This window comes from Phaenicophaeus curvirostris, chromosome 6 (genome assembly GCF_032191515.1).
Source record: "Phaenicophaeus curvirostris isolate KB17595 chromosome 6, BPBGC_Pcur_1.0, whole genome shotgun sequence".
Lineage (NCBI taxonomy): Eukaryota > Metazoa > Chordata > Aves > Cuculiformes > Cuculidae > Phaenicophaeus > Phaenicophaeus curvirostris.
The window spans coordinates 19,602,398-19,619,863 of NC_091397.1; the positions used below are offsets into that span (position 1 = coordinate 19,602,398).

General features: G+C 36.3%; 1 protein-coding gene across 2 annotated transcripts in view; it reads left to right on the forward strand.

The window, feature by feature from the left end:
* PIP4K2A (phosphatidylinositol-5-phosphate 4-kinase type 2 alpha) overlaps positions 1-16,697 on the forward strand; it is a 114,199-nt gene extending 97,502 nt beyond the window's left edge. For both annotated transcript variants that reach the window (XM_069859499.1, XM_069859498.1), the window contains 4 exons: positions 7,900-8,013; positions 11,240-11,483; positions 12,463-12,566; positions 14,388-16,697. In XM_069859499.1, coding sequence (XP_069715600.1) covers positions 7,900-8,013; positions 11,240-11,483; positions 12,463-12,566; positions 14,388-14,468 — 543 coding nt within the window. In that variant the 3' untranslated portion in view covers positions 14,469-16,697. The remainder of the gene's footprint in view (positions 1-7,899; positions 8,014-11,239; positions 11,484-12,462; positions 12,567-14,387) is intronic.
* The last annotated feature ends 769 nt before the right edge of the window (positions 16,698-17,466 follow it).

Genomic DNA, 17,466 nt, shown 5'->3' on the forward strand with positions numbered 1-17,466 from the left:
GGTGGAACATAGTCACCATCATCTGAAACTTCCTAGATTTCCAAATCTGGGTGAAGTGTGAGAACCCATGACCCTTGTTTTCTTAATTTTTCCAAGTACATTTCCTTCTGAAGTAGCATAGGATCATTCAGCAATTCACTTAAAATACTTCATTTTGTGTTCTCCTGAAATTCCATTCAGATCATTTGGTTTTTTCCCAAGCATTAGTTGTACTATACCTGCTCTGAGTCTTCTACAGATCACACAACTGCACTAAGGAGTAAGGGACGTGCAGTAACTGCCACTCCTATAGTTCTCACTTCATAAAAAACTCTGCAAAGTTTTTTTGCTTTGTGCTAATGTATGACTGCACACTTAGAATTTGTCTTCCAGCATTATGCAACTGCCATGTCCCAAATGCCAACTGCAGTTACGGTAGTCAGCACTAGCTCTCTTTTGCTGTACCAGACCCTCAAGAGCTGGTCTTGAATGGTCTGTGTTCTTTTCTTGTGATTTATTTTTGTTCTTGTTTAGTAGCACAACTCTTGTTTTTTTTAAAGCAGAGGGATTAACTGTTCAGTGTCTTACAAATGATACCTGGTGTAATTGAAAACCTCTGCTGGTAGTGCTAAAATAATCAAACAGGTACAGAGGAAATTATTTGGATGGGACTACTTTATGTTGCAACATCAGTGCTTGGAATATTTATGTAAAATTTAACAATACTATGTATATTCAGCTGTACAGATATTTACTGCAGTGGTTTTGAGTAGTTTTAGGAATATGTCTCATAATAATAAATAGTTTAATAATAGTATGCACGTACTGTAGTCAATGTGTTGAGTGAGAACCTCAAAGAAACAGTTCTTTAATTTATTTCCTGTGTAAGTTCATGGCAAAATTACTATTGACCTTCATTATTGCAAAGTTCTGTAGTTTTGTTTAACTGTAGACAACAATTATTCTCTAAATTAAATGTGAAATAATAACTTCAGTGAAAAAAATAACAAAAATTCCTATCAACTTCAACATACCTAGAACCTCTCCTTTTGTTTTGAGTACTTCTATTGAAGAAATTAAAAATGGTCCCCCAAATACCTCTTCGGCTATTTTAAATGTCGCACATTGTTTTCTTTTCAAAGGAATTTGATTTCTTGGAGACAGAACTATGCTAAGCTTACTGATGTTGCAAGCACACGATCTGAAGCTGTTGGAACAGCCTTTTGTTACTCATCGTTCCCCTCAAATGCCAGTGCAGTGCAGCAGGGAGGCCACGAGCTAACAGTCAGAACAAACATTTCTTAGAAAGGGAATTAATTGGATGGACATCTAAGTTCATGGAGGGAACAACATTTTACAAGCACTTTAAAAAGACTTCTAAGGATACAAGCAAGAGAAAAATTATATTTTGCTTATTACATATTTTTTGGCTAAATTTTGGAGTCTGCTGTTTGCTTTGAAAGAGTTCTAAGAATACACTACTGCGTATCTGTATTGTAGATGTTCAGAACATTCATTGTCACATCAATCTCCTCAGATGAGCAGTAGAACTGCAGTGGTTTACTCATCTAAGCTACTCAGGTGTTTCTAACACACAATTTTTAATCTTAAATTAAAAGGCCATTGTGTATTTACACAGATGGACAGGAAGAGTTTGATTTTGAAACTCTGAGCAGTGCTAAAGGCCTGTTATCATTAGATGTATGTGTGCACAAGTAGCACTAATTTCAGGACCTTGAGGATTATGTTGATGTAAGTATGTGTTATAAATGGTCCATCATTTGTAACTGGCAAGTGAGAGCCCTGTAGCATATTTTTCACTTCCATTTTCTTTTAAATAGATGTCAGTATTTCAAACTTTTTGTTTGTTTTCTTCTATGGGAATCTCAAGCTAATCTTAAAGATGTTAAAATGCCTAGAAAATTTTAGTTTGAAAAGGGAAAAAAATGTATTCTAATAAATGCTCTGAGGAGATTTTGATATCTCCTATGTTAGAAGAAATTGCTCATAATGATTAAACAAAACCATGCAGTCTCAAATATTTAGCTGGCATAGTAACTTATTAGCAGGTTTTTAGCCAGAGGCAAGTTAAATCATCAATTTATTAATGTCATTTCAGGGTGATATTAATAATAATAGAATCTCAATTAATGGCAGTATTATTTAATAACTTATTATGAAGGTATCCACTGCTATTCAAATCTGAAAACCAGGAAAGTAATAAAAGACAGGAAGTTCTTGGTGCTAAAACGTACAGCTACAATGTCTGCAATGCTGTAGTTTTTAAATGGGCTTTTAAGTAATTCATGACAATACTCAAGTAATCAAATGGTTTTCAGAATATCAAGCATAATACTTTAGCGTGATACTTTGTAGCAGAAGTCACAAAACAGCAGAGCAAGTCTTTCACATTCTAATGCAGACTGCAAATTTTAGATAAATTTCTTTGAAATAATAAATGTGGCTAAAATTATGATGTTCTTGAATCTTTTTTCTATCTAGCTACTTTTTGTTATTTATTCATTTAATAAAAAAGCCAATTATGCAGCAAGATCTTATAAACTATAAAATAAGAAATCAGGAAGGGAGTATTCTTCCACTTCAGTTTTGTACTGTAGAATAGGTATGTTGTACTGTAGAATTAGAATTCAGGTATTTTTCATTTTTTAGGAAGAAAAGCTGACTGGAGTGACTTTGAGAATGTTATTTTTCTGTCATGTTTTCAGTTTATCTCCTTTTTGACTGTCTTCAACTGTTTCACATCCTAGCATATTGATGAGAAGCTCTGAAACTGTCATTTCAATATTTTGTGATAATCACTGCAGAGACAAGCTCCAATCCCATAAATTTCACCTTAACACACCATTCCTGTCATTTGCATTGTAAGTGATATTTTTAATAGTAACAGCATCGCTTTATTGGCAACAAGTATTGTAACTTGCACTTACAGATGTCTTGAATTTTAAAAGAAGAGTGTGTTTCAACAGTTGTCAAATTCTGACAGCTGCTCCTTTATTTGTTTTTAGGCTTTAGTTCTCTTTAATTTTTTATTTTAATAGTCGTCATTTTCTATTCATTCCATGGACAGTTTTGCCCTCTTAAGTGAAACCAGGACAATGCAGAACTCCCCTGGTGGTCTGTCTGCTCACAATTACACTATACTTGCACTACAAAGTCAAATTAGCAGTTACAGCTGAGTCTACTTGTACTTATAAAAGAACTAAAGCACGTTGCTTGTGAATGAGCAGCTCGGAAGGCAATTTGAAGAAGAAAAATAAAACCTAACTGAACTGAAGCCCACCATATTACATCTTCCTTGAGCAATTTCATAGATTATTATGGTTTTAATTAATCTAAAACTGGTTGCGTTGCCACTTCTGTGTTATGCGGTGTATCATAAATAAGTGTAAATACAAAAAAATTACAGTAGATACATTTGAACAAAGAATTTTCTGTTCAAATTCCTTTTTGGAAAAGAAAAAACCATAGTTGACAGCTATGTAACATCTTAGTTAAATTGTATGCAAAATACATAGCTCTCAGATTGGAAGATACTGCTAGGTGTAACAAGTCACTTCTTACCTTTACTTTTTCCATTATATATTACACCATATATTAATTAAGTGATCTGTGAGAGGACAATTATAACTAAAGGAATAAGAATTTTAGTACAGGAGTGTGGCAACAAGATTATTCAGTCTTGAATTACATTTTTTCTTTTGATCTCAGTAGGTGAAACTTCATTCAAGGTAGATCACCCAAAATCTGAGTTATATTTTCCTGCTATTTTAAAATTGCTAATTTCAGAACAACTTTTTTTTTTACTTATTTATTTTAGTGATTTCAATCTGCTTCATATGCCAGTCTCACACAACAGACGTGAAGTATGTCTTAGATTTCTCTGTGAAATTAATCTCAAGGTTCCATATACAGAGATTATGAATTTCAGAACATGACACTGCAATGCATTGCAAAGATAGGAATAAACACTGAATTCAGATTCCTTCACAGACACCATCCCTATTATTGTCTTTTGAAACACAGTTTGCTTTTGTTTGTTTGGGGTTTTTTTTGTTTAAAAGTCTGATTACCATATGTTAAAAGAGCTAAAAAAAAAAAAAGGAAGGGAACTTTGTCTTGTATTTCATGTGCTGCTTGTTCGTTTTGCAGCAGGAAAACATTAGGGATAATTCTGGATGCATTTTCCTGAGCATTGAAAAGATACACAGTTACTATTTCGGTTCATGCTCAAATTCCCAGCCTATCTGCAACATCCTACACAATTGTTTTTGTCTTGCGAAATTCCTGTTACACTGGCTAAAACCATTCCAGCGTTCCCCTGTAAGTCATATTTTGGGGTGAAAATAACATGCTTTTTAAATAAATAAATACTGCATATTTGTAAAATGTATTATGTCTTTCTTTCATCTTCAAGTCGGGGAGTAAAAAACGATGGAGATGGTTCAGAAAGAAAATCTATTATTAATTTAGTGGAAGTAGTTAGATGTTCATCTCCTGTGCAGCTCTTAAAATATTTAGTTCTTTAATGATAGTAATATGTTCATTATAATGAATTACATTCTGGGAGAATCTTTTTCCAACAAGGATTTTGCTTCATTGGAAATATTTGAGTCTTCATTAAAAATTAACTGTATCAATTATTTCATTAAAGCAAAGTCTCAGTTTTTTGATTCAGATACTGTTTTAAACTACCACAATATGATTTTCTTTGTATGTATTTATTTCAGGGCATAATAAAAAATTTGCATATTAGGATTTTTCAACATAAACACCTTTATTATGAATTTTAAATAACTATGAGACCCCCTCCTAGTGACATGTTTCATAGGTTTTAATTCCTAAATTCACAAATAAATGTTATGAAATTTATTTCAGTTAAAGTACTGCCAGAATCACTACTAGTGCTAGCTGTTACTAGTAACATTTGGGACTGCAACGGTATCCTATTCAGCTTTAAATAAATAAGGAGAATAATATTGCCTAGCATACCAACAAAAACTTTGTCTGATAACACCTAGGAAGAGAATAGGCTGGGAGGCATCATACAAATAATATGGTGAGGACAACTGCTGGCACGCTGCATTTTAGCTTCAGTTTCTTATATGGGACCTACTGCTTTTCTTTCTTCCGTTTTCTTCACATGCCTCACTACTGGCTTTTAATTTATGCAGTTCTTTGCTTGCCAAGCCTTCACAGCTACAGGCATTGGGGTGAAGAAACATGACCTCTGATAAAAGTCCTCAGAAGCTTTATTGAGGATGGGGAGAGCCTGCACATGAGGCAGTGCAGAGTCTGGCTTTTTGGGAGAGCTGGTTCACTGCCCTGAATGTCCTTGGGAGTAACCCTTGGGTCTTGTGATGGCAAGCTGGAGACGCAGCTTTGTCAGCTTTGCTAGCTCATTTTTATTAAAAATTTACTAGACATGAGGGTAAGGTGGATATGACACCTGCATGACTGGCTTACCAGCTCTAGCATCTTCCAGAAAGACGTTGCTTGTAATGTAAATTTATTTTTACTGAAGATAGGACTGTCTTCAGCAGAGAAGTGCGTTTCCCCCTCCCACTGCCTGCTGAGTGACTGGCTGATGCCCTGCCATGTAGGAAGTCTGTGGCAGACCCTAGAGATGAACCTGAACCACAAGCACATCCTTCCTCTTCAACCACCCTTCAGCTTTAGACAGCATTAACAGAGGAGGTTTTTTCAGAGTTAATGGGCTTGTTTCACTTTAACCTCTGCCTAGTTTAATAAATAAATTAGATATGCTAAGCGTGGTAGAAATGAAGGGAGCCTGAGCTCCTGCATTCTTTTCATTGTTGTTTCATCTTAAATTAATTCATCCAAATCTCCTCTCCATTCTTAAGCATCCCACACACTGGATTCCATCCTCTGGTGTTGGCAACATCCCTGGATCCACAGTCCCGCCTCTGCAGAATTAGCCCTCCTCCATGGGACAGTTTGCTCGATTGTGTACAATGATCTCTACAGCTGTTAGTCTGAAATGCTTATCTGATGTTTCCCCTACTCATTCTCATCCTAAACCACTCACTGAGTAAGCCAGAAAGAAAATGGATGCACACTGTGCTGTCTATTGTAGTAAACAATTCATTGTGAGCTTCAAAAAGTGTCTAACGTCATCTTTAAGTAAAGCAGCAGAGCACTGCAGGATGACTTCTCCATGGAAGGAGACTGGGTTGGATGTATGAATTGTTATAGCTCCATCTCAGCTGTGTGGGGTTTTTTTTCCTTTTATTTTTAATTTAAAATAGAAAGTCGGTGTTAGTGTATTTTAATCACAGAATTGTTTAGGTAGGAAGCGACCTTTAAGATCATTGAGTCCAACTATAATGTTGTAAATGCAACACAGTAATAATTCAGAGCAACCAGACAAGGACCTTATTTTTTTCCAGAGTTCAAAGATGTTAGGTTGTAATGGATTCATAACTATTAAAAGGTTATTAATTGCTTGAGTGGTTTGGAGCAGTTAGTAGAAGAGAAGGGTCAGTTTTATGAACAAAAGCAGCATTGTGGGATCTTGAGGATTTTGCAAATTCCAGGTCCAAAAACTAAAATTGGATAGTTGGGGCACTGACTGTTTCAGCCTTTTCTATGCACAGCCCAGCAGTGAAAAGAACTTCTGGCCATTGTGAAGATCTGTAAGGGCATTTCAGGGTCTGCTATGATGCTCACATTTTAATGCTGTGTTGTCCAATATATACACTTTGGAGCAGAGAAAAGAACCTCTGAAATTCTTCTCCTTACCGTGTCATAGGAAGAGAATAAACTTTATGAATAGTTCCATCTCCAGTAAGTTTATAAGCAACGTCTGACTAGTTCAATTTATGGAGGACATCCCAGTAGGCTGATGTTAGCTGCCTTTTATTCCTAGCAGGAGGACTTTCAGATAAAGGGGAAATTATTTTCTTCAGAGTACCCATTAGTTCATGGTCATTGTGGGTGGCAGCACTCAGTTGTTGTGCAACATTTTCTTTGTAAAGCAAACCTGCTCTTCCCTCGTATTGATTAAAGAGAGGAGGGCAGGGAGAAAGGCCGTTCATTGCTTTTAATGAGCCAATTTTTTAAAGGCTGTGATTGTAGAAGCTACTATTATTTCTAGTTTTGCTGACCAAATACCCTGAAGGAACTGCTCTTTTGTTTGTTGGCTTGTAGAGTTTTTTTAAGTAAACCTCCAGTCACTGCCCTTTGAAAACAGAGCCCGTTTGAGGTGGCTTAGTACTGAATCCAGTGGTTGCTCTGTCTGGCTTTCCTTAATACTGTTGTAAATCACTTCATGGGAGAGTTAAAGATGAAGATAATCAACTAATGCTCCAACATCAACAATATTTAATTGCATATTTAAAAGGCAGTGGTCTTCTCTGGCCATTTCTAAACAGCATTTCATAATTCATGTTCACTTGATGCTTTCAAACAATTATTTGGTGTTAGTCACTTAGAAATGCTCGCAGTAGTTATGTAAAATGCAATCCAATCTGATTTCTTCTGTAAGATCTGATGCAAGCAGTTTGTTATGAGGTATAGATTGTGTTTCGACTTTACTTACTGCCAGTCACTTTGACAAACGGCATCTTGGAAGAAGCTCGATGCAAATCAAGGTTTGATGCAAACCATGTATTGAATCACAGATTTTTTTCTTAGCTGCATTTGCTGCACACCAGTAAATGTATACCTTCTGGGCCATTTACAGGAGGGATAAACTAAGGAAAAGGCTCTGTGGGTGCGGTTATAGAGAGCTGCATGCAATGGAGGTGCCTCTGCTTCCCGTGGAGCGGTGGCTCAGCAGTGCCCTGTCAGGTGTAGCAGAGCTCCAGAGGCTCCAGGCCAGCGGCTTCACTGCACTTCTCTTTGTGTTCCCACTCTTACAGGACTTTTGGTTTATTCTAGGCCAAAGAGCTGCCAACATTCAAAGACAATGATTTTATCAACGATGGCCAAAAGATTCATATTGACGAGAATAACAAAAAGATGTTCCTTGAGAAACTGAAAAAGGATGTTGAGGTAAGAATATGCCTGTTGAGTTATGTGTGATTAAAATGTGTGGCAAATTACGGATAGCCCAAAACTTGTACCTGTAATTCACTGATGAAAACATTTGTTTGTAAGACTGTTTTAAATGAAACACGATTTAAACTTTCAGGAGCTCATCACTGCTTTTGCTGATATAATAAATGGCTTGCTGCCATAGCTGGTTGCCATTCATTGTCCCTGCCTTGATGTTGTGATGTTAAAATGACAGTATTAATTAGTACTAAAGTGCTTTACAAGCCTAGTAATTCCAAAAGCCCCCAAGAGAAAGGTGAGTATTCTTAGTTGTGTTTACAGGTGGAGGTACACCAGAACTGAAGCCAAACACAGACTATAGTCCATAACAGAGAATACAGAATCCGCACTCACAACCATGCATATTCTATTTGTTTCATATTAATAATGCAGTTTTAAATCATCCTTCAATCATCCTTCAATCATGCTTCAGTGATTTGTATAAAGCAGATGGATACAGCATCTTAATGCAGTCTTTCATATAAATTTGTAATTGGCTATAGTCAATATTAAATAGAAAGTGTTAATATGTGAATTTAATGTAATATTTTATTATAACTTATTTAGTTGAACTAAGAAAATAAATACTGGACTAACTGGTTCACACAGCTTGGCTTTAGTTTCCATTACTGAAAATATTATCACTTAAGACAATATTTTTTCAGCCCTTATACTCAAAGGCTAAAATTTGCTTTCTTTGTTGGAAGAGACCTGATAGCAAAATGCCTGTGAATAAGACTTTCAACTATTTATATCAAAATGACTCTAAGAATTGACTTGTCTAGTTTTGTGCAACTAATGAGATACGGATCTGAAAAACAAAATGCTGTGACTTTAGAATTTATTTGCCCAATAACTGGCTTTAGAGGAAATTTCTAATTTCCCGTCATAGTAATGATGATATGGTGATTATAATTATGAAAATGTAAATATTTTGTGAAATATCAATGTCTGATTATTTTATATTTAAAATACTTTGCTAGAAAACTGTTCTGTCAGTGTCACAACTTGAGAGATAAGTTTGTTTGGGTTTAAGTTTTGTGCTCTTTTAACATGTACTGCTGTTGCTGACTAATGCTTTTACAGTGAGTAGGTTGCAGACAGTATCTTAAATATGTGCAAGGAATGCGGAAAATACTGTGTTCCCCTGGAAAGCAGATTGCATGCGATCTTCTACATTATTTCTGAATTGTGAACATAATGGCAGATTCCAGATCATGTCTTGAGAGGCTTTTTTTATGGTTTTGAAATTTATACAGAGCGCTGTTAAATATCCATGTAAACCGCTAGTGTGAAGTGATCTGGCATCTGATTTTAACAATGGCAAACTGGTTTTCAACCTTGTTTTTCTTTTATTAGTTCTTCTGCCCTTGTTAGATAACTGGTAGTATACACTTTGTACCCAATCTATAAACACATTTCACTGCAATGAAAAGAAATGCACAACACTTAGCATATGAGTATCTTATTACACAGTATCTATAGTTAATTATATTCTGCAGTAGTATTCTGCAGTATATGACTTTATATCCGTTCTTGTTTGTCATTAAGTAAGTTTTGTTTCTGTATTTTTCTCATAATCAAGTCTTATGTCCCCTTCCTGTGTTCAAACAGACAAATACCTACTGTTGTTGTTTTGATATCCTCTTGCCTGTTTTCCTGTCTCCTCATTCCACTGAAAATATGCTCAGAAAAAGCACATAAGGATATTTTTTTCCATTTTAAGTCAGATTATCATTTCTTTGTGCTGATCTCTCCAAGTCTTTTTGCTGTCAGCAACAGCACACTTTTTTCCCAAGAGCCGTTCTCTTATGATTTGTAGTTCACTCTTTTTCCCCAACAGCCTGTTCTCTTCCATGCTTTTTTGTATGGTTATTGGTAGATTTTTCTCCTGTGTCTCTCAATATTTATCAAGTGCCTAATGATATGCCTGGAGTCCTTCCGCTTCATTGCCTGTGGCCAATCTCACCTCTTCTTCCTCTATGTCGTTGTACATCATCCATTCAAACTTAGATCCCTCCTAGTCTTGTGAAGAGTCTTTTGCTTTATTATATTGAAATTATTATAAACCAATTTCTTCTTTCTTCTTAAACCCTTTTTTCAATCTTACAATATTTCTTCCAGAACTTGAATTTACAGTCACTTTGTTATTTTTGATTCCTCTCTTTTTCTCAGAATCAGGATTTTGACAAATTTTTCATTTTGTAGTGTTTTATACTCACCTCTTTCCACACTGTCACTCTTCCAAAGTCTGGCTTAAATCCTTTCTTCTCTGGTCTGCTCTGACTTCTTTTTCTAATCATTCAGAGTTTCTAAAACTGAAACAATTTGTATTTTCAGCCTCTTTCTCTATGTATGCCATAAGCAAGGGCTCCACAAGTTTAAAATGACAATATTACTTTTATTCTGCAACACAGCCCTGCCCTGGCTGTCCTTCACCCCCCTGAACTGTTTATCCCATCTTCCTGCTTTTATGCCTTCTTTATTTCCATCCTCCTCTCATAGCTTTCTATTTTATTCTGTTCCCCTCAACTAAAGTAACTCCTTGTCTATACATAAAATGTATTCATCTTATTCATCTTTCAATTTTCTAAAAACTCCCATCCTCAGTCTTCATTCAAAACCACCCCTTCATTCATATTCATGTTTTGCTTATGTGATTTTAATTGTGAGCATGTCACTGAGAAGAGAATATAACATTATTTCATGTCTTTGTGGTGTAAAACTTAACTACTTTCCACTGCAAGAATATTTAAACACTTTTTTATGATTCTTTAAGACTTAAAAGGGAGCGAGGGGGAGAATAGCACACCACATGCCTGATAGCACAGAGGCAGGTCTTGATATTGAGTGGTGACAGGGTAGCTCCACTTGAAACATGACACAGGAGTGACAGTCATCAGTTTGCACAGACACCCTTCACTACGGGGAAAGTTATTTTTCCCTGACCATTTTGGGAGCTTAGGCTGCAGCTTTTTTATAACATAAGTTGCAAGCAACTTGTGTGCTGTTACATCTTAATAAATTCAGTTGTGCCAGCTTTATTACTTAATCCTCCCTTTTGCTCTCTCTTAGAAGTGCCTGCTTTTCTTGTCTGATGACATCTTTGCATAACTTCTCCTGTTTGTAAGTGGAGCTTACATTTTTCAGTGTTATTGATAAATTGTTTATTATCACTTTCTAGTTCCTTGCTCAGTTAAAACTCATGGACTACAGCTTGCTGGTTGGAATTCATGATGTTGAAAGAGCTGAACAGGAAGAAGTAGAGTGTGAAGAGAATGATGGAGAAGAGGAAGGTGAAAGTGATGGGACTCATCCCATTGGAACCCCTCCAGACAGTCCTGGAAACACTCTGAACAGCTCACTGCCTTTGGCTCCAGGGGAATTTGATCCAGCTATTGATGTTTATGGAATAAAATCGCATGAAAGTAAGCAGCAATAAATATTTTTATTGTAAGATGTTTTGATTCTTACACCAGAATCCTAAAGCCTTCTCAGTCATATAACAGCAACGTGAAACTACAAAATATAAATTCACTCCGCCGAAGAGGGAATAAGTTGCTCTTCGGTGCAGCAGAAAGCAGAAGACACCTGTAATTCTCAGCATTGTTTTAAACATATTTCTTAAATACTGTGGCATGTTAGAATGCAGTCAAATAATTGCCCTACTACACAATCAAGTTGTATACTAGCTTAGCTATACAGATACAGCAGTTCAGGGGTGGGGTGATATCCCTTTCAGGAAATCCAGTATCTGTAATTGTTCTTTTCCTGTTGGATAAGATAAAGCTGTTAAAAACAGTCTAGGGAGAATGAGAAAAACAGCATTCAAAGTTATATTTCACTGTTTTGGTTGCTTTTTGAAAATTTGTGCACGCGTACACAATTTCTTTATTCCAGCTGAGAAAGTCATCGTAAGGAGTGTGTAGGAAGCCTGAAACTGGGTTTGTTGTTAGTGTGTAAACCTAAGTATAACTAGTTATCTTTGGTTGTTCAAGACAGGAATGTTACCTTTTTTTTTTTCTTTAAATAAGCATTTACATAGATAAATACATGGGTTTTATTCATAAAGAAAATACGATCTTATTTGCTGGCACAGATACATTACCTTTCATGTAAAACTTAATAGTTTTTCCACATTACTTGAGGTGAGCAGTAATTTCCATTTCTGTATGCTGGTATGTTATTTTACGCTGATTTCAAGGGGATTGCATTATGTACAAGTGCAGTTAAACTCTCAGTTAAGGACAGCTTGTGCCTGTGATCTTTACAGATCTGTGATTCTGACTGGCATTAACCTGTCTTAGCTGCTGTTTGAGCCTTATAAAGTCTCCTTTGTTAGAAGAAGGACTTGTGATTAGGATGTCTCAAAAGTCATTCTTAATGCCATGTGTTTGTCATTTCCAGATGCACCTCGGAAGGAAATATACTTTATGGCCATTATTGACATCCTTACTCATTATGATGCAAAAAAGAAAGCTGCCCATGCTGCAAAAACAGTAAAGCATGGGGTAAGTATCTGGGTTGGGTTTTTCCTCTGATTCCATTTATACTTCTGCATTTCTGCTGTTCAGTGCACTGATGTAGCAGAGTTCAGGAATTCTAGGGAAAGGAGAAATAGGTCAGACTTTTTTCAGGTTTTTTTCTAGTTTAATAGCTAATACAAAAGTACAGATCAATGCTACACTTTACATACTGAGAGTGGAGTTCCCTTTTCAGCTGTATGCATAGCTTTCTTAACTGTAAAGAACTGCAGTGAGATGCCTTTTCAGGACTTCTTCCTGAATTTGTGAAATGCACCATATTATTGTGAACAAAGCTATTCACCAACATTTGCATTAATATACGCCCCTGAGAAAGCTATTGGGAATTTTATTTCAGATACAGAGTCCTAGTGATGGTTTCATTATTTGGTACAGCCTTTTTAAAGTTAATTCTTCAGCAAGTAACATGGCTCACTTTACAAGACTTCGTGAAGAAGTATGATATGCAAGATTAAACGTAAAATGTACGTATTAAGTACTCCGATACCATTCAGTGAAGGCTTCTGTTTGACTGCCATGAATTTCTTTATTTTGACGGAAAATGCCACTCAGCAGCAGATACCAGAGAGCCATGGTGAAACAGCCCAGTCTTCTTGAATTACAATTTATGTAATCCATTATCAGTCCTATGGCAATTTAAGGTTCAAATCTCATGAGCTTTTTAAAAAGAGCATAATCAACCATAAGGCTAAAATCCCTCCTCTGTCCAAGTATGTAAAGGATCAGGGCATTGGGGCGGGGTTTAGGCAAAGAGCTCAAGGCTTTTTAGTTTATAGTGGAGAGTGATGTGGAATGCTTAGCAGTAAGCCCTGCATGGGCCTGTAGAAGGTAATTTTTGTCTTCTCTAAAACAATGCTCTCATTAATCTCCCTGCTCTCAGAGCAGCTGAAAGTTGATGCAGACCATATGCAGCCATTATCTGGCAATTTTCAATGAACTTTGAATGTAGCAAACTTTAAACACTCACACTTCTGGCTTATAATAAGGGATAGAAATATGTTGTGAATAATAAATATGATTATTAAAGCTGTTTGTGATTAGAACTTACTACAGAACATTAGTTTCATACAACCATTTTATTTTGCTGTCTCCATTCTGAGCCACTTGACACTGAAGTCTGTTCATTAATTGCATGCATGCAATTTCCCCCTTTTGTAAAACGGAAAAAATGTAGGTGAAATGTGGCACAGGCTCTAAAAACCTTGAATAAAAATATGAATGAAATCATGATTTCATTGAGATAGCAGTTGTACATCTTAATCAGTGAGTCTACATTTAAATGCATATATGTTGAAAAAATGTTACTAATTGTTACCCTATATTTCAGACCAGTTTATTTAGCATTCAGATGGCAATATACAGCACACGAGTGCTGGCATGCCAGGTCTGAGTATGATAATTCAGTCTTCTCTGTAGGAAGGCACTGCTGCTCAACAGACCAGAACCTATGGATGACTTAGTGCGTAGCATGGTGAAGTGTGCAGGAGACATTAGGGATGAGAGTGCAGTACAATGTGAGTAGAGAGAGAGGGCATGTTAAGAGAATACATTTCAGAAATGGAAGATGGGTGTCCTACAGTTACGGTGGTGAGTACCGAGGATCACCGTACTGCAGTGAGGCCTAAAAAGGCATCAGTACGATTCTGCTCCATTACAGTTCATGTTTCTAGTGTCTGATTCTGAGACTGCACATGAAATTCATTGAGTAAGTCATATTCTTGTTGACAAAGCATCAAATAAAGCATTGGTTCTTTCTTCTTTCCTCTCCCTTCTCAATTCTCTGTATAGGCTGGTGCAGAAATTTCAACTGTTAATCCTGAACAGTATTCAAAGCGCTTCTTGGACTTTATTGCCAACATCTTGACGTAACCTATCATGTTACATAGGACAGACACAAGACCTGGGGACAGCAGCAATGGCTACAAGTGTAGGGAAGAAAAGGAACTCACAGAAGCGCTCATCTTGCAGAAAGCAACCCCTTTGTTTACATCTGCTGGCAAAGATGACTGAAGTGGGGTGGAGTACTCGCTTTAACAGCTGCCTGATATTCCCAGCATAGTTCTAGCTATTTCTGACTCTTTTGTGTGTGCAAAACAAAACCTTAAAATAAATTAAATAAATAGAACAGCTTACTCAGAGTTCACTGTGACAGTAATACTCTGATGCTACCAGCTGAAATGGAATAAATGAGCAAAAAGGTGTGGGGTGGGGGTGGGAAAGAGTAAATGCATGTTAAATCTACAATATTGATATCAAATTGTAAACTGTGGATCAGTTTATTTTTTGAACTAAAAAGATACATGACAGTATTCTTCATGATAATGACAGTAATAATAAAAACTGCGAATGTTACACTTACCTGCACACTGGCACTCCTTAATAAAGCAGCTGCAACAGCCCTTGGTGCCGGAGGCTTTTCCAATTCGGTTCCTAGCACTTGGGGTTTTTTCCCTTTTTTTCCTCCCTTTTCCATTTTTGTCGTCTTTTCAGCACATTGCATCAGGAAGTTCAGCCTCTCAGACATCTGAGAGCCAGCGTCTCTTACAAAGAACTAACATAATTCATGCTATGTGTACATTTTTGCTACAGTAAACTTATGTTAAGGGAAAACTTTGCTTATTTCACTTTGTTACCTGAAGTTTTCATTTGTTTTGTATTATTGCAGTATAGGAACTAATAATGTTACAAGTGAAAAAAAAAGCTTATCTGAAGAGGCGCATAGTTTTGGGCAATGGTTAGCTCCATCTTTCACCTGTACTGAAAGATGTGCAGACTGATAGAAATTCTATTCCCTTGTAATTTACTGGGAATTTGAAGTTTAAATGCTTATGTTGTACTGTTGAACAGCAGTATTTTATTGTAGATTATCCCTCTAAAAATGAACCCTGAATTTTGCTGTTTACATTATTAGGAAAGCAGGGATATTTCTGAATTTCAGAGCCATGTACAATACATGACTTTTGAGTTTACATGTAAAGTTATTTTGCAGTACAAATGAAGTAATGTGTGTCATCTTCCAACGTGTAATGTGCAGTAGTGTACTAAAGCGAATGTCTCGCTCACCTCCGTGATGGACTCTTTTACAATAAAATAAGAAAGGATATTTCAGAGGGATTTTTCCCAAGGTCATCTTTTAGCATCTGAATGACCTGTCCTGTTTCCTCCTGTTTGATTGTATAGTACATTGCCTAAAACTGTGCTGATCATGTTTAACTTGTTTAAAAATTTTAAACAACAACATTGTATTTCTTCTCTTTATGTATTTTTCCCTGAAAGACTCCATGCTTGAAAGAGACAAATTTACATATGCTTAAAAGTTTATCTACTTATACACTGTGCTAAAGCTGTGCCTTTAAAATTTCTTTATTGAAATTGTTAGATTTTGTAGGCAACATAAGAGAAGTCAACCCCTCCCCATCATAGTTTCTAACTCAGAGCAGGAGTGCCAGCATGCCTTCTCCATAACTAATGTCAGTGCTGTCAAGCCTGCAACTGTGCATAACATACGTAGTGGTTTACTTCAGGGGAGCCTATACAATAGCAACCCATTACACTCTCTTCAGCAGCCAAAGGCAATACCATCCCTGTTGCTGTGTACTAATTTTTTTCTCCTTTCCCCAACCTTTCCTACAGGATTTTTTGTTACATTTGACTTGGTGATGTCTGCAGCACTGTAATGTATGTGTATACTTTTGTATTGTATGTATTTAAGTAAGTTGGTACTGTGGCTTGATTTTTTTTTGTTTTGTGTTCTCCTTATATACCCCAGTTGTCTACATTCTCACCCAAGTTTCATTTTCTGAAGCACGCTGTGGCTTCTTCAAGGGTGAGGCCACAGGGAGACCCTGCAGTAAAAGTGAGGTACACATACCTGGAGTACATATTTAATTGCGGCCAATGAGTGTATATTTTTAGACAATTTTAGACATTTACAGTAAATCATTCTTTTTTGTCTGTGTAGCAATTTTGTCACTCATTCTTGTTGATAAACTGTTTATTTGGACAGGGCAAGGAAGACTCATTATTGTATATGTTAGTGCTTAGATTACACTCTGAACATGAGCAAGGCTTTATAAAATAAAGCACTTTGATGACTCACTAGGTAAATCCTTTGTTCTTGTGTTTCAACTATGGCTTTGATTGCTTACAGATTAAATTTGGAGGTTAAAATGAACATGTAGCATATGTTACAAAGGGAAAAATAAGAAGAAACTTAAACTTTTTCATTAGATTTTACCCTGCTTCTCCATGCTTATTTAAAGTGGCTTGAAACATTTAGCCTTTGGGTTTTGGGGCTTAGGCCGTGCTCCGAGAACAAATACTGGGGTTTGTAAGTGATGATTCAATGGAATAAATCTTAATATTACTATAAAAACAAGATTGTCCACATTAGTTAATTGGTAGAAGGATTGGCAGAACTTTGCTGATGTGTGTAAGATCTTATTCTAAACCAGTTATTTAAAAAGTGCTTGGGAATAAGCCCAAAGAATTAATGCAAAGGCGGGAGGGCTTTCTGTTCTAGAATTCCAAGGCTTTGACTATCGGGGCTTTCAGCGCATGATGCAGCCTGTGCCACACATCATGGGCAAATGACAGAAAAGTGCCTTTTTGTCTTTATTCTGACTAACTTAATTCTCTTACTACATTTGTCACTTTTCATTTCTTTTCAGTTTGGTGCACAGATATAGCAAGACAATATTTTCAGCAATACTTTTACTTGTGAAATACACGACGGAATTAAATTATAATGTAGTCATTCCCCACAGGGAAGATGGTTGAGGAGTTATTCTACTAAAAGCAGGTGAAGTGATAGAGAGGGGAGAGATTCAGCTTGTTAATTACTCAGTGATGTCTCTAGTATTAATCG